The 22,756-nt window shown below is 42.1% G+C and overlaps 2 protein-coding genes, 1 long non-coding RNA gene and 2 other non-coding genes across 5 annotated transcripts; 3 read left to right on the forward strand and 2 right to left on the reverse strand.

The window, feature by feature from the left end:
- Window positions 1–5,306: 5,306 nt before the first annotated feature.
- On the reverse strand, window positions 5,307–5,379 carry TRNAR-CCU (transfer RNA arginine (anticodon CCU)). The gene has a single exon. It is a non-coding gene; the product is annotated as a tRNA-Arg (tRNA).
- A 2,232-nt stretch (window positions 5,380–7,611) lies between these two features.
- Window positions 7,612–7,683, forward strand: TRNAQ-CUG (transfer RNA glutamine (anticodon CUG)). The gene has a single exon. It is a non-coding gene; the product is annotated as a tRNA-Gln (tRNA).
- An 898-nt stretch (window positions 7,684–8,581) lies between these two features.
- LOC4333690 (glycine-rich RNA-binding protein 2) lies at window positions 8,582–9,667 on the forward strand. Its single transcript, XM_015775416.3, has 2 exons — window positions 8,582–8,790; window positions 9,038–9,667. The coding sequence occupies exons 1-2, from the start codon at window positions 8,677–8,679 to the stop codon at window positions 9,410–9,412; spliced, it is 489 nt and encodes a 162-aa protein (XP_015630902.1). The 5' UTR covers window positions 8,582–8,676; the 3' UTR covers window positions 9,413–9,667.
- On the reverse strand, window positions 9,655–11,939 carry LOC107278378 (uncharacterized). Its single transcript, XR_001544572.3, has 3 exons — window positions 11,511–11,939; window positions 11,286–11,361; window positions 9,655–10,056 (listed from the first exon to the last, which is right to left on the reverse strand). It is a non-coding gene; the product is annotated as an uncharacterized lncRNA (long non-coding RNA).
- A 2,668-nt stretch (window positions 11,940–14,607) lies between these two features.
- Window positions 14,608–17,620, forward strand: LOC107278374 (transcription factor bHLH19). Its single transcript, XM_026024450.2, is given in 4 exon segments — window positions 14,608–15,047; window positions 15,050–15,259; window positions 15,341–15,685; window positions 17,426–17,620. Coding segments are annotated over 4 exon segments (1,005 nt in total). The 5' UTR covers window positions 14,608–14,702; the 3' UTR covers window positions 17,531–17,620.
- The last annotated feature ends 5,136 nt before the right edge of the window (window positions 17,621–22,756 follow it).

The following is a 22,756-nucleotide window of genomic DNA, read 5'->3' on the forward strand; positions in this document are numbered from 1 at the left end:
TCTACTCCCTCCGTTTTAGGTTATAAGATATTTTGATTTTGGTCAAAGTTAAACTGCTTCAAGTTTATAGAAAAAATAGTAATATTTTTGATCCAAGATAAATTTATCATAAAAATATATTTAATTATTAATTTAATAAAACTAATTTGGTAATGTAAATATTACTATATTTGTCTATAAACTTAGGTCCTGTTTGATTTAGCTTAGGATTATTATAATCTGGATTATTAGGAGTAAACTAAAACAAACAAGTAGATTATTATAATCTATAAGCCAGATTAGTATAATCCAGTAATCTCCTCTAGAGGAGCTTTTTCTAGATTATTGAGTGGCTAAAGACCCACTACTCTTAGATGCCTCTAATAATCCAGAGAAACAAACAACTTGCAGCTTATTCTATGTCAGCTTATCATAATCTAGCTTAGAGTAATCTGATTTAATAATCTAGATTACAATAATCTTAAGCTGAAACAAACAGGGCCTTAGTCAGACTTAAAACAGTTTGACTTTGATCAAAGTCAAAACATCTTATAACTTGAAACGGAGGGAGTATTTTGGTTGGAGCTTTTTTTCTTCGGGAAACGGGGAGCTTTATTTATATTTGGTTGTGCATGGTTCCAGTAAAAAAAAAGATTAGCAGCATGGTGATATGTGCTAAAATCCATGTGGTTTGTGCATCATCGACCACAATACTTAGGTTTTTATGCCACCCTATGTGGTTATCAATGCCATGGGTGGCCACAGCGGGGCCGTTGCCTTGCCAAGACCAACAACAAGGTTGAGGGTTGCTTGGGAGATTTTCTTGCTGGCGCAAGTAGATCTATCCATCACTTTGTGCCGAAGGCCGCTGATTGCAAGATGTGGCAGTGGCGACGAGGCTACCTGGGTGTTGTGCTGCCAAGTGGCATCACCCTCATTGTCGGACGCGGCCTGTGGCTCATCACTCTCCATAGGACGGTGCTCCTCCCGCACCAATTGAAGACATATTGCCGTGGTTGTAGTGATGATGGTTGATTGTGCATAATAATTTTCTTCAACGCTAACGGCTAGGACAATAGCATTGCAACCAAAGTTGTCACCATCATGCCCGCCGCCGCCTCCAACTTGGTGCACCTCTCCATTGCCACCTTCTGCTTGGGACGCCTCACCTGCAACATGGCTACTAACTTTAGCATGTTTATCTTTAATTCCTTGATGATCTAGGAAAGAGGTGTCACCAGAGCCGAATTGTTGCTAGATGTGGCCGGCGATGACAATCCAATCTAAGTATCCATCCAGCAGTAGTCATTATAGCTGGCGCAACCATAGAAAGCTTTCTGAGCATACTCTATATGTTGGAATTAATGGATAGGCCTTAGCCCACTCGAAAATTAATTCTTTGGAAAATCACAAAAGCCCACCTCATGGGATGACATGCATATGGAGTTTAGTACTACCTTACTTATTCTAGGAGAGGGGGACCTCCTTAAAAGGGAGGATGCCCTCCTAGCCACTTGAAGCGTGTGTGGTGGAGAGAAGAGGGGGAACACAAGCGCGCGCTTGCTGGCCTGGCAGGGCAGGTCAGGCGGCGCGTGCACGACGTACGCGTCGAATGGTCCGCAAAATTGGCTCCTCATCCTTGTGCAGATGCAGCCTCCTTTTGCAGTTTTGTTTTGCTGTAGGAAATTCGGATTTGTGTCGAATGGTCTGCAAAATTGGCTCCTCATCCTTGTGCAGATGTAGCCTCCTTTTGCAGTTTTGTTTTGCTGCAGGAAATTCGGATTTGTTTTGTTTTGGAAACATTCTGAAAAATCTGATGCGTGAAAACGGCGTGGAGTCCGGATAAGTTACGCGTGACTTATCCGGTTCGGTTACGCGGAGTGGAGATCGTGTGGGTGCGCTGATCAAGCAACCTATCTCTATATAAACCGAGCCGCCGCCTTTACGCAACTCACGCGAAATCAATCTAGGGTTTGCCTCCTACTTTGTGTTGCGCCGTCGCTCGTAGACTACTCCATCCCGCTCACCGGCGTGCACCGGCGATCTGGAAAGCAGGTCTCCGGAACCTCTGCCTTTGACGTCCTGCATCGGGAGAAGGTGGCAATAAGGTTTTTGGGAAGCGCTTCGCGCGACTGCTCCCAGTTCGTCCGCGACGGCTCGCCTTCCTCTCCGCTCGCGTGCTGTGTGCCTTCGTTGATGCCCGCAACCGCGAATAGTTCCTACCGAGCAACCGGTCTTTCCGCCACCTCGGTACGTGTTCGACATGTTGCGTATTTTTAATCTGTTCATATTTTACTACTTAGTTTACATGTGTAGATCTAATGATGCGTTCATGCTAGTTTACGTTTGCAATATCATGATTTATTTATGGAATAAATTAAATCATCATGTTTTTATAATTTCAACACTATATCTAAACAAGATTGGAAATGAACGAAGGTATTCACATGTGTTTCCATCTAGTGCGTGTAGATCTTCTCAACTCCATATGCATCAAGCACATGATGGAATAAATCCCCCATCACTGAGTGGTGTAGATGGCTCGTCGTGACATGAAGAACTCCCTCAGAATCGTAAGTTATGTTGAATGTCTATGATACCAAGTTATAATAACCTGAGCCATAACGGGGTAAACACTACTAAGAGGATAGCTAGGCGGTGTTGGTTGCTAGGGAATGGATTTAGACTTTAGGTTGGAGAGGAGCATTAGAGGAGAGATTAGATTAATCTTGATTTATTGTTTAACTTAAAACATGATATATAGATGGTCCAACTTAACACTTAAGGGATTAACCTAATCTTGTTTCTAACTCTAACCAATGCTACGGTATTTAGCATGCTATAGTACCTCGAGGCACTATGCAATTGCCTAGTTATTTGGTATTGGGGTATCCACGGCCTTGTCCTTGTCCCCTTGCCACTTGGCCTAATGCCCATTACAAACTCACACAATGACACATTCACACGAAAAACATTGTATTTTCAATTTTTTTATACGAAAAGTTCAGATGACAATATAGCTTCCCAAAACCTAGACATTGTGCATCATATATGGTGAGATATAACAAAGCAGCAAACTCCTAAAGCTGCAAGATCTCGACGCAAAATTAATTTGCAGAAACATGAACCAGGAAGTATGTATATTAGAAAGCACGTGCCACAATTTTTAACCATCCACATTGATGGGTTCAACAAGAGCACCGCACACAGGGGGGAGGGGTGTCAGCGACAGTGCATGATCGTGCTCATGGGGACAAATTGGCAAGGGAGGTGTCGATCAATCTCTTGGGAGGGTGGTGGCAACCATTCTCTCGACGGCGTAAGAGAATGCACACGAGGTAAAGGGAGTTTCGTGACATTGGTTTTAGTGGAGCCCACACGAAACAAATATTAACTATGTAATAAAATATAGCAATTTAGTATTGTATTAGACATCATTTAGACGTGTCTAATCCAACATTATGGAACGGAGGGAGTATTTTCGAAGCCATGATACACACCACTAAGTTAAGTGCCTATATGTATTTGCCATGTCAACCTGCTGTGGACCCCACAAGTCAGATTTGCGTAGAAACAGTGAGAGGTTTGAATTAGTAAACTGGTCTTACATCCTTATTTAAAAAAATGAAAACATAACGAAGCACACGACCGCGTGGCCTAATGGATAAGGCGCTCGCCTCCGGAGCGGGAGATTGTGTGTTCGAGTCCCAGCGTGGTCGGGTTGGTTTTAATTTTTATCTATTTTTCCTGGATAGTGTATTAGTTTCCATTGTTTTTATTCTTTATCCACTACTCGTTCCGTACTAAAATACAAGTATTTTTAGAATAGTAACAAGTCAAACATTTTTAACTTTAACTATAAATAAAAAAAAGTTCAATCCATTCTTTTTTACATTAAACAAACTATCATATGGAGATGAAAAAGAGAGATGCAGATCAGATTCGCCAACTCGTGCGAATGAACGCCCTGCTGCGATTAAAATGGGAACAAAAATGATAGAGATCAAAATGAACAGAAAAATGCAGCTGTACATAGACATAAAAATGAACTCGAAAATACAACTGTGCACCAGACCATATACGGGTGTTTATATTTATGGCTAACTATTTTTTAGTGAAAGACAAATTACCTGCCGATAGTGAAGTGTCTTTAAAATATATCTGTCAGTTTTTGAAGCTGCTCATAAGAATACTTATGACGTGCTGTTTATAAGGACAAGTGTATGTACATATACACAGTGGCGAAGCCACAGGGGGTGCCGGGGTGGGCCTGGCACCCCCCATCCCCATGCGCTGCAAACCCCACCCCCGGATGATTAGCCATCTAATCCATAAAATTAGCTCATTAATTTGTTGCAAGTTGAGCCTATACCTACCTAGCTGTCCAATAGGTTTTAGCTTTACGTGATTACCTGAGTTAATTAACGTAATTAAACGATGTGGTTGCAAGTCTATTAATGTAACTAAGCGATGTGGTTGCAAGTCTCCAAAATTAAAAAGGATGAATAGAAATGATGTCGTGTGTCATTCTGTATTGAGTAAAGTTGGTGCTATTTAGTGACTTTAAAAATGGTTCTTTTTATACTATATTAACATATATTCGGACATACATCCTCCATTCTAAAATAAGTTCAATTTTATACACCAAGATCCACGCTATATTATCTACCGAGGCGCTGGTGAGTTCTTACGTCTCCTGGCCAGCACCCCCTATACCCAAATCCTGGCTTCGCCACTGCATATACATACACTTATGAGCACACATTCATATGTGTTTTGAAGAAAAAAGAGAGTAAAAAATGAAAGACATAAAAATGAACGAAAAATAGGTGCCAAAATGAACGGAAAAAATACCGCTGTGCTGTGAAAATGACAGAGATAAAAGTGAAAAAAGTACCAAAATGCACAAATAAAATAGCACTGTGCTGTGAAGAAAGATGAGACAAATGAGTGAAAAACACACACACAAAAAAAAATCAAAATTGAACGTAAAACATGATCAATGTGCTGTGATCATGTATGGATAAAAAGTAAAACCGGATCAAAAATTAATGTTGAATTCAAAATGCACGAATTTTGCCAAAAAAAAAATTACCGCTGTGCTGTGAAAATGATAGAGATAAAAGTGAAACAAAGGTACCAAAATGCACAAATAAAAAGCACTGTGCTGTGAAAAAAAGATGAGATAAATGAGTGAAAAACACACCAAAAAGAATCAAAATTGAACGTAAAACATGATCAATGTGCTGTGATCATGTATGGATAAAAAGTAAAACCGGATCAAATATTAATGTTGAATTTAAAAGGTAAGAACTTTCCAAAAAATTCGCGCCAGGTAGGGGTCGAACCTACGGCCTTCTGCTTAGGAAACAGACGCTCTATCCACTGAGCTACAGGCGCTTAGTGCTGTCAATTATTAAAGCAATTATATTATCAAAATAATGCCGATGCTGCTGCTACTGCCTACAAAAATCAACTCGGGGTCGCTAAGAAAAACATGAATTGGCCCATATTATTTCATTCACATAAAGCTAGGGTTCGCTATTTTTAATTAGGTGTTGAGAAATTGATATTTTTATATATAACCGCCCACAATATATTATTTTGTATTTTATTTTTTTATCTATTTATGATGTACAAACATATTAATCATATATTGGATCTGGGAAATTTTTTTGCTTTCACCATGCCAATTTTTTCACGCATTTAATCACTAAGAATAAGCATTTAAAACTATTTTATTTGAATGAAAAATTGATTAACGATGGTATCTAGCCAGTTGTCAATAATCTCCTTTGCAATCAAAATTTTGAATCCAAACATTAGTTGAGTAAATTACAGTAAAGACCTTTAACCTGTTGTTTACCGATTCAGTGGATAACATGTATTTCCAACATTAATCCAGAGTGCAAACAAACAGTGGAAATGATGTGAACCATAATATTTTTTTTATTACGTGTCTAATTAATTGACTTACTAAGCCATGAAAAAAAATGAAGCATAAAAACATACTTACAACTTTCATATCTATGTTGTTCTCGGTTTAAAAAGCGATGTTAGAAAATAGACAACTTCAAAATCAGGTAAAAAGATAAGTTTTAAAATTTAAATTTTATTTTAGGCTTATAGCTTATAAGCTAACAAGCAAATGTTGTTACGTAAAAAAACTGGAAAAAAAATAATCTGTAAGAAACTCCGTTGCAACGAACGGACCCTTAGCTAGTAGGTGCCAACGTTTAAAAAGGTCTAGTGTTTGCTTATCTGCAACACATACAAAAACAGTCTAGTAAGTGCTTTTCTGCTGTGTATTCATATAATTAACTTGTTGATGATGTGTCATGTTTACATGGGATTTAAAATAGTTTAGAATAGTACTCCTTCCATCTACTTTTGATAGTCATATTTCTAAATCTGAAAAATTTATTTTTGATAGGCATATTTCAATCCAACAACCTATCCTCTTAATGACTTTCTCGGATTTAATGCGTGACTCTTTATTCTTTCACACAGGATTGGCTACATGAGCATTGAGAAATGTAAATATTAATGAATCGCTTGTTTACGAGGAATAATTAGTAGCATGTTTAAATGGATGATAAGTAGAATTACTTATCCTTAGTCTGTGTACTAAGATAACATATGACTATCAAAAGTAGATGGAGTAATTGCTAGTGACTGAAGATGTGGCATGCTTGTATAGGATTTTAAATGGGTTATAATAATAGTAATTGCTAGTGAGTGATGATGTGGCATGCTTGTATGTTTAATTGCTAGTGAGTGAAGATGTGGCATGCTTGTATGGGATTTTAAATGGGCTAGAATAGTAATCGCTAGTGGGTGATGATGTGGTATGCTTACATGTTAAGCTTTAGCTTCTAATAATTGTTAGTAGGTATCAATAGATTGTTTAATTTAACTGGCCATGGAAAGAATGGTATTGGCATCAATGGCATGACCGTTTCTATAAAACCCTTCTTATTGATCAATGCATGATATCTTTAATTAAATCCCCTTTCCCTTTTTCTCTTCTAAGGTGATGTTTGGAACCAGATACTTAACTTTAGTCTATATATTTAGACACTAATTTAGAGTATTAAATATAGACTACTTACAAAACTAATTACATAAATGAAAGCTAATTTGCGAGATAAATTTTTTAAGCCTAATTAATCTATAATTAGAGAATTTTTACTGTAGCATCATATAGGCTTATCATGGATTAATTAGGCTCAATAGATTTGTCTCGCGAATTAGTCCGAGATTATGGATGAGTTTTATTGATAGTCTACGTTTAATATTTATAATTAGTGTCCAAACATCCCATGTAATAGGGACTTAAAAGTTTTAGTCCCATCTAAACAGGGTCTAAGTCCTTCTAAATCTGTTACTCATATAACTGTCTAACTGAGATAAAGTTTAAGGTTGTCATATCATATCATCGTCACGTTATATATATGATCCCTGCACTTCTCTTTTTATAGAATGGACGAGACTCTTTTTTCTGTATATGTAGCGGTCTTGTACTCTTGTTAGTACCATTTTGCGTCCCATTTTGACGAGACGACTGGCGTGCCATTTTGCGTCCTGGTTCATTACAGTCTAATTTGGTGACAAACAAACAAGGAACAAATAGGTCCCATGGTCTAGCGGTTAGGACATTGGACTCTGAATCCAGTAACCCGAGTTCAAATCTCGGTGGGACCTTAATTTTCTCGGTTTTATTTTCTGCCTGAGCTTATTGTCCTCCTCCTGATTTTTTGTTGTTGTCTATTTTCTCTGCCGGAAAAATGTATCAAACTCGTCGATTCTACTCGTTTGAGAGCTTAGTGTGATATTGTCCTTCTCCTGAAGTTTCTATTTTTTACTCTCTCTGTTATGAAAATTTTCATGCTAGAATGATTTACATTGTGAAATGGAGAGAGAACTCGTTTGTGCTTATTTATCCTTCCCCTGATTTTTTTCCACACCAAAACATATATTGTGATAATTGAGTATGCTACGCGTCTGACGTACTACGAGTTTACTCCCTCCGTCCCAAAAAAAGACAAACCCTGAGTTTTCATGTCCAATGTTTGATCATATTATTTGAAAAAATTATGAAAAAAATTAAAAAGACAAGTTACGTATAAAGTATTAATCATATTTTATCATATAACAACAATGAAAATACTAATTATAAAAATTTTTCATATAAGACGGACAGTTAAACGTTGGACACGAAAATCTAGGATTTATTTTTTTTTATAGAGGGAGTACGAGGTAAAAATCGTCCTCAGCGCCTTCAGAAAAAAAAAGGACAAAAATCCTCAGCGCCAACCGACTCCGCTCCACAGACCACAGCCGCCCAAGTGTGCGAGGACAACGGCGGCGGCGGCGGCGGCTAGGTTTTTGCTGCACCCGACGCCACCGCCCACCAGCGAGTGTGGTGGGCCGCGGCGGCCCATAAAAGAAATATCTAGGCGGCCCATGTAGCGCCAGAAAATATCTTCTCCCCCGCCTCGGGATCCTTATCCTCCGCCTCGCGCGGGGTGCCGTCCGATCAGATCAGGACGGCCGCGTGGGGCTATAAAAGGAGGGGGGGTAGGGCAAGCAGTGCCTCCTCGTGCTCTCTTTGAGGTGGGTTGGCTTCTCCTCCCCCTCTTTACCTTTTCCTCCTCGGTTCGGTTCCGTGGTTCGTCTAGGGTTTAGTGGGTTGAGATGGCGGCGCCGGATGTCGAGTACCGCTGCTTCGTCGGCGGCCTCGCCTGGGCCACCGACGACCGCTCCCTCGAGGCCGCCTTCTCCACCTACGGCGAGATCCTCGACTCCAAGGTTCGCCCTCGCTCTCCTACGCCGTGTCTTGTGATGGGTTTTTTTTGGGTGGTTTCTCGTGTTGGCTGGATCTGTGTTGAATTTGTTTGGGTTTTTTTGTTGGTTTGCTCGGATCTGTGATCCTGGGGGGTTTTGCTCGTGCTGTTCTGATCTCGTTGGTGCCAGATCTGTGTGGAGGGGTTGATTTGGTGGTTTTTTTGGGTGGATCTGATGGGGATTTGTGTGTTTTTGTTTTGGTTGTTTGCAGATCATCAACGACAGGGAGACGGGGAGGTCACGTGGGTTTGGCTTCGTCACCTTCTCCTCCGAGCAGTCGATGCGCGACGCCATCGAGGGCATGAACGGCAAGGAGCTCGACGGCCGCAACATCACCGTCAATGAGGCCCAGTCCCGCCGCTCCGGCGGCGGAGGCGGGGGCTACGGCGGCGGCGGTGGCGGCTACGGCGGCGGTCGTGGAGGCGGCGGCTACGGAGGAGGTGGCGGCGGCGGCTACGGGCGCCGTGAGGGCGGCTACGGTGGCGGCGGCGGCTACGGCGGCGGCCGTGGCGGCGGCGGCGGCGGCTACGGTGGCAGCCGTGGCGGCGGCTACGGCGGCGACTCCGGCGGGAACTGGAGGAACTGATTGGTGGGGCCCATCGTGGCCAGTTATCCTTAGCTATCCGTGTCAGAATCATCTTATCATCGAGTCGAGTCGTTATCGTGTCCAGTGGCTCTCTCGAGTCGAGAAGCCCTCTATCCATCCATCCAGTGTTAGGTGTTCTTCGTCCGTGATGTTACCATGAATTGAGTTCGCTTTGGTTATGGTGTTTGAACTGCTTGTTGCTATCTATCGGAATGAAATGAAATAGAAAACAAGGAGAAAAAAAAGAGTTCGAAAGTTTTGTTCGCATACCATATATTTCCTTCCGGTGCGCGCTGTTTATTCCTCGCTCAGCAGCAAGATTGTTTGATCGATATTGCAGCAAGCAATTACACAATAAATATATTGCTACACTGGTACTTCAAACTACACTGGTGGTCGGTGATTTTCAATAGCATGAACCTTAATTGAACATCTGTGTAGCTTACATCTCCTTCGAAAGCTGCAATGCTTGAGAACTTGGAAAGAAATTCTTGTGATGGCAGAAGCTATTCACTGTCCTTCGCTGCATTTACAGTCCATACAGACACAGCATTTCCATTTTGCACAAGATAGAGAACAACAATCAGCCTTTTAGGTCAATCCCAAGTGTGCATCTTACTGATTGTCGAATATGTGCTAAGAACCTGCAAGAGAGTGAGGATTTTTATCATTGATTGATTGTCGAATATATGCTAAGAACCTTCAAGAGAGTGAGGATTTTTATCATTGATGGAGCTTTGTTTCTGTAATCCAAGATTTGGGAAACAGTTTATCCATGTTAGGGAAATGATTTATGCAAACAATATTTTGGAGCAAAAGTTAGATAGTAGTATATGTCTGCCGACGACCTCAACCCAAAATATTGTTTTGAGGAACTCTTGGATTACAGAACAAAATACTGATTCCAAAATGATTTATGCAAACAATATTTTGGAGCAAAAATTTTGTTTCTCCAAGAATTCAGAGAAACAATCATACTTTTTTAACACAACCATCACATTGGAGATTTCAAAACAGCAGAGATGATAGGATCTACTCTTTCCATGTCTTCATCCAAACTTAATTAAGCTTATAATTGTCCTTTTATCAATTTGCGAAGAAAGAATGAATGTTGATAAGCAGTCAATGCAAATGTCAATTATATGAATAATATCTAAAGTTTAGCATGCCAACTAAAGCTTGTAATATGCCAGTATGTTTAAATGAGAGATTGAAAATGTAGGGGAGTATAGTCGATATAGACTTTCAGTAAGGCAAGAAGAAATGCAATGTCATTATGTTCCAGGATAAAAGGGTCAACAGAAAGACATCATCATGATCTCAAGCCTTTGCCCGCTTCATTAGGAAAATACTCAGCAGAGTGTAGAATCTTTTGAGCTTAATGACCAAAAATCTGCATGACCACATGGTAACGTAAGTAAATTCTTTTCTACTTTCAGTTTGGAGATTTAGTTGTTCACACACCTCCAAATTAAGAACCAAGATGCATTGATTCATTCTGAAGGACTGAAAAATGGAAGAAAAGGAAATGATGGAGAAGAAAGAGGAGAGCTCGTGCCATTTGGATCTGTTCAGTTTCGCCCTTAGCAGTGTCGATCCAAATTCAGAGATCCAAAAATGATTTGTGAAAAAAGGTACAACTTTGGTGTGATTGAAGCAGCCGATGACAGAACCATAAGAGCAAGATGTACACTAATGGTGGTATGATCAGGATTACCTTTGGCCAAGCTGTTCCAAGAGTTGTAATTTAGGATACAACAGAAGTGCTTAATGCATTTGGCCAGACAAACAACTATCAGCAAACGACGAAAATCATACAGTATCATCACTAAACACTGAAGGCGAATCAGGGGAAATTAGGAGAATAGCATACCTCTCTCTTTTTTACACTCGTTATAATCGTTCAAACTGCTGCTGGCCCTTGCTTTTGTCTTGGTTGGCTTCCAAACCTGCAGAGCCAACATGAAGTTCATCAGAGATTAACCACACATGCATGGAACTCTCCAAAAAAGTATGATGACTGTGAAGGGGGTCGAGGAGATGAGGGTCGTTAAGTGAAGATTAGGACGGATGGATTCGCTTGAGGGAGGTGGTATACTGGGGAAGCAGTCGGAATCGGCGATCCTGGCGACGCTGGGGTACGGGCCGGGACGTCGCCGCCGGCCGCCGCAGCCGCCGCCGCCGAGGACACTGGGTGGGCGGAGTCATGGCCACATTCACCGTCGCCACCATGATGTCATCTTTTTTCCTCCTCTTGGACGCCTGGTCCAGTATCACGAACAGGTAGATCGAGCCGTCACAAACCCGACGCAGACATCGCTAACTCCAGACCTCCTCAGTCTTCACCCTCTTCCCCACCTCCAGCCAGGGTTCACTTTCTCGTTTTCGGCCTTTGTATCGGGCAATGCCGATATGACGAAATAATTTTGGTCCGAAATTTCTAAAATTTAAAACAAAATCTAATCAAATTTGAACAAATGTTACCAAAATTCATGAAAAATTAAAATAAATTAAAAATTTCAGCTGAAATAATATCGTATTGGAGGGGTCCGAAATGACCCGAATTTCCGAAATTTTGATCATTCCGAAATTTCCAAAATAATTTAGGAAATTTCAGTCCGAAATGTGAAACCCTGCCTCCAGCTTCTCGCCGCTTGCAGCCGCCCTCCATCGCCAACGGGGGAGAGGGACGACGCACCACGGGGCCGAGCCATCCTCTTCAACACTTCAAACCATGACCGGGTAGAACAGCCGCAGAAACTCACACCATGGCTTAAGCTCTGATAAAGAGAGCAGATCTGAAGAAGGAATTGGAGGAGAGTGAAAGGGATTTGGACATGATGGTCAGTGTAAGTGGTGCACATTTTCTCATGATCTTTTTCTCTTGATTTACTCTATAGTTCTGGCTTATGGATGATATTTATACCTTATTTCATCTACCGATCAGTCTTGCATCATAGTAAATTATATAGCGAGTGAATTGACAGCCTGCTAATTTGTTCCATGCTGCACCCTGCATTTTTTTTCTCAGCTCATCCATTGTCTGATTGTTTACATGGAAGGCTTACTCTGTTTTGGTTGAAAAAGCTTAGTTGGGAGAATCTGTCTTTTCTTTGTATGATATAAAAGTAACATACTCTTTGGACGTGCTTTTTCTGCATTTTTTTTTTGCCTTACACACGTCCAGATGCAATCTAACCAATAGACGAAGAGAGAGAAGGACGGCGGCCGGCGCCGGTGGGGAGAAGGGCCGCGATGGCGACCAACAGGGATGAGGGCATGACCAGCGGGAAGGAGTTAGGTGACAAAGACCTCATGTCCCTTCGAGCGGCGACGGTGGATCCGCCCATCGCCTTTCTCCCCTCTCCCTCCCGGCATCCTTCCTCCCTCCCCGAGCTCCCTGGCTTGCCGGTGAGCGCACGTAGAGAGAGAAGGACGGCGGCCAATGACCGGTGGGGAGAAGGGCGGCGGACGGCGGCCATGGGGGAGAAGAGCGACGACGACCTCATGTTCCCTCTCCCTCCCTACATCCTTCTGCCTCCTCCCCTTTCCCTCCTGGCATCCTTCCTCCCTCCTCGAGTTCCCTGGCCTACCGGCGAGCGCGCGCAAGAAAGAGATGGCCGGTGGTTGGCGGCCGGCGGCCGACGGGGAGAAGGGTGGCAGGAAGCGGCCATCGGGGAGAAGGGCGACGACCTTGTCTCCCTTCAAGTAACGGCGGTGGAGCCGCCTGCCGCTCTTTTCCATCTCCGCCGCCGTCGTCACCGCTGGCCGCATCTGGTGCCCATCCGCCCCCCTCTCCGGCTCTCTGCGCTCCCACCGTTGATGCCCTCCCCTTTTCCCGCGTCGCCGCCGCCAAACCTCCCCGTGACCTCATGGCACCTAGAGAAAAGAAGAGGGGAGAGGGGAGAGAGGAGGGGGGGGGGGGGGGGGGGGGGTGTTGAGAATGACATGTGGGGCCCATGTGGGCCACATCATTTTAATTATTTTTTTTAACTGACATGTGGGATCATAGTTGTATTATTTTCCAAATCAAATTACCACGTCAATGCCACATCAGATGAAGACCGAGTATATTTAGCCACGTCAGCTAAAACCGCCGTCCAAACTGCCATGGGACTTATATTGCACTGATTTTGACAGTTGAGGGACGAAAATCGGACTCGTTCATAAGTTAAGGGACCTCAGATGAACTTTTTCCATTCAGTCTTGGGGAGTCTAGGGGATTATCGGAGTATATGGGCCTGTGAGGTCACGTGCTCTGGTGGGCTTTTTTCTTTTTCAAAATGGGCCTGCGTAAGGTTTATTGATTTCATTTCGGCCTTTTACTAATTTATGCCCAACCCAAAACTTTGTATGGGTTTCTTTTAGATATAAGTTCAGTTCAGGTCCCTTAGTTTGTCTATGAATTCGATTTTCATCTTTGAACCCAAAAAATAGATATGATGGGCCCCTCAACTATTAAAACCGGTGCAACATTAGTCTGAAGGCACTATAGATGGTTGTTTTGTCCTATGTCGCACTTGGACTATGGTCAGCCTACATGGAGCGCCACATAAGCGGTCAACTCTGGTCAAACGCACTTTAGACCAACTATGGTTCACTAAAACAAGATCATCGATCTTAATACGTAATTGATAAGTCTACGGACCTATATGATACATATGCTCAAGTTTAAGTATCGACCATGTATTTTACTCTTAAAATTATTTCCATAATCATGCACCAGTTAGGAAAAGCTTCAACAAGCAAGCAAGCCGAACGTATATGCGCCGTATTTTGGACAGGGGAGTCAAATCAACCACATCACCATGCATATTTCTACATATACACTGGTCATTTTTTTTGGGTACATCGGAAATCATTTTCACCGGATTTAGCCCAGACAACCAGTATCCCAATGAGTGATTAATTACTTGTATTATACTCATTGTTGCCTTGTTGGCTCTTTGAGGTCAGAAAGGGACAATTGAAAGGCCTCGATTGAACAAACGTTAGGACATGATGCGCTTCTATATAAATTCAAGGAACAAAAAAGCAAGCTAATTAAGGTTTTGTGTTCTGCATAATTAATCCATTAAGTATAGTGAGATCTGAGGTGAGGAGAGGATTAATTAAGACAAAATCTAGCCAAACTTGTGTGAATCTCCCTCTAATCCATATGCATGATCCCCCCCCTCTTGCTTTGCAAATACTGTGAGCTTAATTAATTCCATGTCTCTCTCTAATTCTGCTTTTGATGTTGCAAGTTGCAAGAAGCTTCACCTCTCCTAGGGTTTATACAAGCAGCGGCATGGACGACTCGAGCCTCTTCTTGCATTGGGCGGTGAGCACGCTGCAGCACCAGCACCCGGCGGCCGTCGCAGTCGTGGCCGACGACGACGCCACGTTCTTCTCGTTCCAGGAGCTCTGCGACACCGAGGAGGTGGTTGTTGTCCCGGTCCAGGAAGAAGTGATCACGGAAGCGCATGGTGGTGGAGCCAGCAGAATCGGCCTCGCCGTGGCCGTGGATGAGCACGGAGGCTGGTCAAGGTCCCCGAATCCGGGGGCCAGGCCGCCGTCTGGTGGATGCGGCAGCAATAATCTGCCCCTGATGAGCTGGGACTTCAGCGCCGCCTCGGTGGCGGTGCAGGTGCAGCCGAACGGCGGCGGCGGTGGCGGCGCGCCGGAGATGGCGTACGGGTCACCGCCGGCGGCCGGGGGATCCACCACCAGGAAGACCTCGGCGCCCACGGTGGGGCGGCGGCGGCGTACGCGCAGCTGGAGCACGTCGTCGCGGAGCGGAAGCGGCGGGAGAAGATCAACCAGCGGTTCATGGAGCTCTCCGCCGTCATCCCCAAGCTCAAGAAGGTATAAAAAATCTCACCAATTCCTCAACATGAAATGCTCCGATCGAATTTGCTTTCGTCTCGTGATCGATTTGATGATCAGATGGACAAGGCGACGATCCTCTCCGACGCGGCGAGCTACATCAGGGAGCTGCAAGAGAAGCTCAAGGCGCTAGAGGAGCAGGCTGCTGCCAGGGTCACCGAGGCAGCAATGGCGACACCGTCGCCGGCGAGGGCGATGAACCACCTTCCAGTTCCGCCGGAGATCGAGGTGCGGTGCTCGCCGACGAACAACGTTGTGATGGTGAGGATCCATTGCGAGAACGGCGAGGGGGTGATCGTGAGGATCCTCGCCGAGGTCGAGGAGATCCACCTCAGAATCATCAACGCCAATGTCATGCCATTTCTGGATCAGGGCGCCACGATGATCATAACGATCGCTGCAAAGGCAAGTTCTTCATTATTATATTAATTACGAGTAATTAATATATATTACTTGTGAGTAATATTTTATGTTATCTGTACACTATCTCGTGTGTCTTTCCAAAAACAGATTAGTGAATGCTTTAATCGGTCACATCCGTCACGCATAACGTCACTGCTGATGATGCTCTTATATGGTACCATATGGTATATTATGCATCTCATGTGAGTCATGTTGTTTTTGGCATTTGTTTTGGGTTTTGGTTAACAACACTCAAGAGATCAATGGAATATCTAGCTGTTAGATTCGCACCACGGTTCATGCATCACTAGCCTCTAGCATCATTAATAGGTGTACAGATAATCTTATCTGTAACATAAAGTATTAGTACTAGCTAAGTAGCTATATATATCGATAGATCTGTAATCATGGTGATATTTAGAAATCAATCGGTCTGAGGTTAAAGTTCAAGATTTAGAGCAAGATCGATTCGAGAAGGCGCCATTGCAACAATATGGCTATTAGAAATGAGAGAAATAGCGTTATCCAAGATGAGAGAGAGGGAGATAGCGCTGAGCTGAGCTTAATTAATTAGGAGAGGTGGCATGGTGACCTTTTTTTTTTTCGGACACGGATGTGTAATTCAATCAATGGCAAGATGAATTTGTGTTTTTTGAGATGTTGGAGCACATTTTAGCCATTATGGACTCCTTGTGGAATGCAACAGTTTGCCATGAATTTCACTGAAATTTTTGCATAAGTTTCACAATAAATAGTGCATTTTGCTCAGGACTATTTTTTTTTTAGAAAAAAACTCACATTCTAAAGAAGCCAAAAGATAGGTGCGGACTTGCTGCATCTTCCATATATAACATCTTATTGAAATGTGTAGAGCTATATTACTTTTTTGTAAGTTAATTCCTTGCGGAAGAACATTGTCAAGTGTCAACAACTCAACATATACTGTTTCCGTTTTTCTTGAAGAGACATACTGCTTGCATTTATTGTCTTATGTGTATATTATCATCTTAAAAGTGTTTACACCACTTATTTGGAACAAATGGTTGATAAATTAAGGAATTTTGTAGGACTTTTCCTATTTGATCCTATGGAACAAAGCTAGTATCAGGGTTAGTTTTTAGAATCTTATGAAATTCCCAACCCAGTTATATAATTGATCAATACGTAGGAATCTTAGAGGGAAGTGTGAGATCCAACCTCATGGAATTTACTTTGGTCTGTATTTTCCTATACTTTCTTTTTGTCTATTTCTACATTTTTTTTCTATGCTTTGCAATCCCTTTTTGTGCACATGGCCACATGTATTCATGCTAAATCCCAACATTTTCCCTATATATTATTGTGTTAATTCCTACATTACAAAGGAGAAATCTTTGAAAGAGCTGGAGCAATTTCACCTAAATTCTTACATTCCAAAGAGTTGGGTCCTAGCTTTTAAGGTTGAGAGTAAATTAATGGAGTTCTAACATTTCTACTCTTTTATGAGTAATTTATTGATGAGTTCAATATTGTAAATCTTATTTCTATTTGACATACCACTAGCTATAGGTAGGAGAGGAAATATCTACTGTGGAAAAATCGTGTGCTAAAACAAAAACAATCATACATATATATAATTCAAAAATTACCCCTTTTTTAAAAAGAAAACTTTGTACTTAGTTCTCTGAAATGAAATTGCTCAGAATAAATCATTCTTTTCATATAATCATTCTTTCTCATATATAAACTCCATAAATATTTTAGGTAGAGGAAGGCTTCACAGTCAAGGCAGAGGAGATTGTAGGCAGGCTTAACTCAGCTTTATACAAACAAGACGTCAGCACTGCTATTGAGGAAAACAGAAACTAAAATTCGTACTCCCTCCGATTTAAGATGTAAGTTGTTTTAGCTTTCTCAACTTCCCCAAAATGCAAGTCATTTTAAACTTCTTTGCATTTTTCATCTTAATTTCCTTTTGATTATTCATCCTTGTGAAAAAAAATGACTATTCTTTCCCAATAATGCAGTATACGTATGAAGAGCAAGAAGTCATTTGAACTATATATCGCACAAGTTTAAAATGACTTGAACTTGAAATCAGATGGAGAACGCTATATAGTACATCTACATCAGGGGTTAATTAATATATACTACCTTCGTTTCAGGTTAAAAGACTTTATAACACTACTCACATTCATATATATATTAATGAATCTAGTCACACATATATATCTAAATTCATTAACATATATATATGAATGTGGGCAATGCTAGAAAATCTTATAATATGAAACGGAGGAAGTACGTATGTATAGACTTCCTATACGCGGTATACATATGCACGTGAAAATACACATATGCTTGGATACAATGGAGCTTGTACTTGGACGGTCATGGTATATATATTTGATGGGTCGTCTTTGGAACGGATGCATCCCAGTTGCACGTACATATATTCATAAAAGATTGCAAATTTGCGGCATGAGAATCGGTACGATCGGTCGACATGCAAATTTTAACTTGGCCAGCTTAATTGGGCATCATCAACTCACATATTTGGTGTGCAAATAATACAATTGTTAGTTAATTATTGCATCTTACTAGTACCATGCAAAAAGAAAAATGATGACATATTGATTGATGTGCTACATCTCTTGCAAGTTGCAATGTGCTCGCATCCATCGGGATCGACTTAATTTCCTGCAATAAATAAAGATCAAATTGTGTTAATCAAATCCTTAATTTGCTGATGTATTGACATGCAGATCTTTACTTTGATTATATAATCGACAACTCCAGGTGGCCGGGGTACTAACGTACTATAGGAAAAAATAATTTTAGGAAAAATTACAAATTACCCCGTGAACCATTGGGTGAGTACGAATTGTTGGAAATTTGGTCATAATTCGGCATATTTTAATCCAAAATATTAAGACAATAAACATGACATTTGCAATATGAGTAGATCTAGTGATAGTGCTAGATGTATACAACTTGAGTATGCTTAATATGAAATAAGCATCAACATTTACATAGTAACGCAATGCTGCCATTGCGAAGAGTATTAACAAAGAAACATCTAATAGAATCGGGAGAATGAAAGTATACCCCGAGAACGTCCCACCGCTGGATTTTGAGGCAGTATTGCCTCCGTTGATGTCGTTCATCTTCTTCTCTCCAATCTCCATTGACATCTTGGTGAAGGTACCGATGCAGTAGCAGTAGCCGCGAAGAACAAGAGCAGTCGCGTTTGAAGCGCTACCCAAAAACTTGATCGCCCACCTACCCGTGCAACTTCTCAAGCGGACGGAGTTCCGGAGGGACCTGCTCATCCCGTACAACTGTGCGCGCAGGTGAACAGAACCGGGGAAGGATTCTGCAGCTCAGGAACAGAGGAGGAGGAACTCGAAGTGCAAGAGTCGTGAAGAACTTCGTTCGTCCTTCTGGTTGCTGTGGAGTATATATATGCGAGCGCGAGAGTAACGTTCGGAGTCATCAACCGCGGTGTTTAATTTCGTAACCGACGTGCTCGTTAATACGGAATCAATTCACGGCGTTTAATTCCGTATCCGACGGAATCAATTCATGACGTTTAATTCCGTAACCGACGTGTTTATTGATACGAAATCAATTCTCCGTGTTTATTACCGTCCGTTACAAAACGAGAGAGTGCAGCAGCAGCTGCTGTCTGCCTCGCCTCGCCTCGCCCCGCCTGGTTGTTTGCGCACCATCTCAACCGGTCAACAGAGACTCTCCACTAGCTCCGTATTTAAGTTGAGACCTCTTCACTTAGATTTCCAAGGTGGTATTATTACCCATAGCACTTAATGTGGGCCAATGGAATTTATTAGGATTTAATTGGGCCTAGCCCATTAATCTAACAATCCCCACCAAATTTCATGGCTCACAGGAAATGTTCTCGATTCTGATCCTGTTTGTTATACCAGTGTTTCGGTGAAGACTGTTAAGTTGAACTTCCACCTAGGAAAAGAGCTACACCAGATCACAACTGAACAATGGACTATGCCTTGAATTGTCAGTCTTGTGCGATTCAGGTTTCACTCAAACCCTTAACTGGTACTAGGCTGCCGTTTACATCCCCTCTGTTTGGAGCATATAAGTCATACTCCTGGCCTTTTCATGAGTATCTAGAGATCACCTAGATCTCATAGACTGTGACTAGCAGTCGAACTCATATAGGTGTGTTCCCTCTAAGATGTTCTGTAGGCCAATATCTCTGCTTTATGAAAAGCCACTCGGATCACATTAAGGTGTATACCATCCTACCATACAGATTAGAAGAGAAGTGCATCATGAAGATAAGCCCATTTTAGGGTCTCTTCTCTCAGTTACACAATAGTTTGTTTCACCATCCAAATTCATGGGATCTCCGATCACAATGGATAGGTTTCCACCATTGTGCAACTCTAAGTGGGTCTCAAGCCCATCTCCCTTGATGCACAGTCTATCACATTACGTGGTAGCCCCTTGGTAAACTGATCTGCCAGATTTTTAGCCGTCTGGACATAGTCCAATGCTATCACTCCGGAGTTTTTCTGCTTTCTGACAGACTTCAGTCTTCTTTTAACATGCCTGGATGACTTCATGTTGTCCCTCGAACTGTTCACTTTAATAATCACACTGTTTGATTATCACAGTTCATCATGATTGCTGGTACTGGTTTTTCAACCACCGGCAAGTCCATAAGGAGCTCACGAAGCCATTCGTCCTCAACTGTGGCAGTATCTAAAGCTGTGAGCTCTGCTTCCATTGTTGACCTCGTTAAGATGGTCTGCTTGCAAGACTTCCAGGAAACAGCGCCACCTCCAAGTGTGAACACATATCCACTTGTGGCCTTTATCTCATCAGCATCAGATATCCAGTTTGAATCACTATAGCCCTCCAGCACTTTTGGGTACCCGGCGTAGTGAATTCCATAGCTCATTGTCCCTTTTAGATAGTGCATTACTCTTTCAAGAGCATGCCAATGATCATCTCCCGGATTTGAAACAAATCGGCTCAACTTGCTCATAGCAAATGAGATGTCAGGCCTCGTTGCACTAGCTAAGTACATCAATGAACCAATGATCTGGGAGTATCTCAATTGATCCCTTGCTATTCTTCGGTTTTTCCTTAATAGCACACTAGGATCATAAGGAGTAGGAGCTGCCTTGCAGTCACTATAACAAAAGCGACTCAAGACCTTGTTCACATAGTGATATTGCACAAATGTAATCCCACCCTCATCTCCTCTCAGTAGTTTAATGTTAAGAATAACATCAGCCACTCCCAAATCCTTCATTTCAAAGCTTTTGGACAGAAAGTCCTTGACCTCCTCAATCACATTGAGGCTGGTCCCAAAGATCAATATGTCATCGACATATAAACACAAGATCACTCCCTCTCCCCCACCATAGCAATAGTACACACATTTGTCAGCTTCGTTCACAACAAAGCCAGCAGATGTAAGTGTATTGTCAAACTTCTCATGCCATTGCTTAGGCGCTTGTTTGAGACCATACAAGGACTTCAACAGCTTGCACACCATTCCCTCCTGACCTTCTAGTACATACCCATCTGGTTGATCCATATAGATCTCCTCCTCCAACTCTCCATTGAGGAAAGCTGTCTTAACATCCATCTGATGGACGAGTAGACCATGAGAGGCTGCCAGAGCGAGTAGTACTCGAATCGTGGTCAAGCGTGCAACCGATGAATAAGTATCGAAAAAATCCTCGTCTTCTTTTTGGGTATAACCCTTGGCCACAAGCCTTGCCTTGTACTTTTCAATTGTACCATAAGGCCTAAGTTTTTTCTTGAAAACCCATTTGCATCCTATAGGCTTGCACCCATATCGACGCTCGATGACTTCCCAAGTACCATTAGATGTAATTGAGTCCATCTCACTGCGTACCGCTTCCTTCCAATAGTCAGCGTCAGGAGATGAATATGCCTCTTCAATGGTTTTTAGAGTATCATCCACAAGATATACAATGTAGTCATCTCCAAAAGACTTTGCAGTCCTTTGTCTCTTACTCTTTCGAGTTGCTACAATGTTATCCTCCTCAGGATTTTCCTCAAGCGTTTGATCAATGTGTTCTATCGGCACAAAGTGCTCAGGGGATAAAATAGGTTCTTGACTAGAAGTGCTAGGTGCATTTTTCATAGGAAATTCATTTTCAAAAAATGTGGCATCTCTAGACTCAGTAATTGTACCAACACGCATGTCGGGTACTCCAGAATTAACTATTAAGAACCTATATCCCATACTGTGGATAGCATAACCAAGGAACACACAATCTACGGTCTTTGGTCCTAGTTTACGCTTTTTGGCTATAGGTACATTTACCTTGGCCAAACAGCCCCATGTGCGCAGGTGAGAGAGATTTAATTTCTTCCTTTCCCATTCCTCGAATGGTGTTACTTTCTTATGCTTAGTAGGAATTATATTCAGGACATGACACGCAGTCAATATTGCCTCACCCCACCATTCCTTGGAAAGTCCAGCACTGTCTAACATGGCATTCACCATCTCAGTTAGAGTGCGGTTCTTTCTTTCGGCTACCCCATTTGACTGGGGTGAATAGGGATGCGTCCTCTCATGAATAATTCCATACTCTTCGCAGAAAGAAGTAAACTCATTGGAAAAATACTCTCCACCCCTATCAAACCTTAACCGTTTGATTTTCCTTTCCAGTTGGTTTTCTACCTCAGCCTTATAGATCTTAAAGTAATGTAATGCTTCATCCTTTGTTTTCAATAGGTACACATAGCAGAATCTAGTGCAATCATCTATCAGTGTCATGAAATATTTCTTTCCCCCTTTAGTCAACACGCCGTTCATTTCGCACAGATCGGAATGAACAAGTTCTAGTGGTGCCAAATTCCTCGCCTCAGATGCCTTGTGAGGCTTGCGAGGTTGTTTCGATTGAACACAAGTATGGCACTTAGAGCCTTTGACTAAAGTGAATTTTGGAATTAAACTCATGTTGGCTAAGCGTGTCATACAACCAAAATTCACATGACAAAGTCGCGAATGCCACACATTGGACTCATCATCATCATCGCTTACATGGTTCACAACTTTATTACACA

The sequence above is a fragment of the Oryza sativa genome, chromosome 3 (genome assembly GCF_034140825.1).
Source record: "Oryza sativa Japonica Group chromosome 3, ASM3414082v1".
Taxonomy (NCBI): domain Eukaryota; kingdom Viridiplantae; phylum Streptophyta; class Magnoliopsida; order Poales; family Poaceae; genus Oryza; species Oryza sativa.

What these genes read in the sequence shown, in the direction of transcription:
- LOC4333690 (XM_015775416.3), top strand. Translation starts at nt 8,677, where the DNA reads ATGGCGGCGCCGGATGTCGAGTACCGCTGCTTCGTCGGCGGCCTCGCC. An exon ending in GCGAGATCCTCGACTCCAAG is followed by an intron (nt 8,791 to 9,037) that starts GTTCGCCCTCGC and finishes GGTTGTTTGCAG; the next exon opens with ATCATCAACGACAGGGAGAC.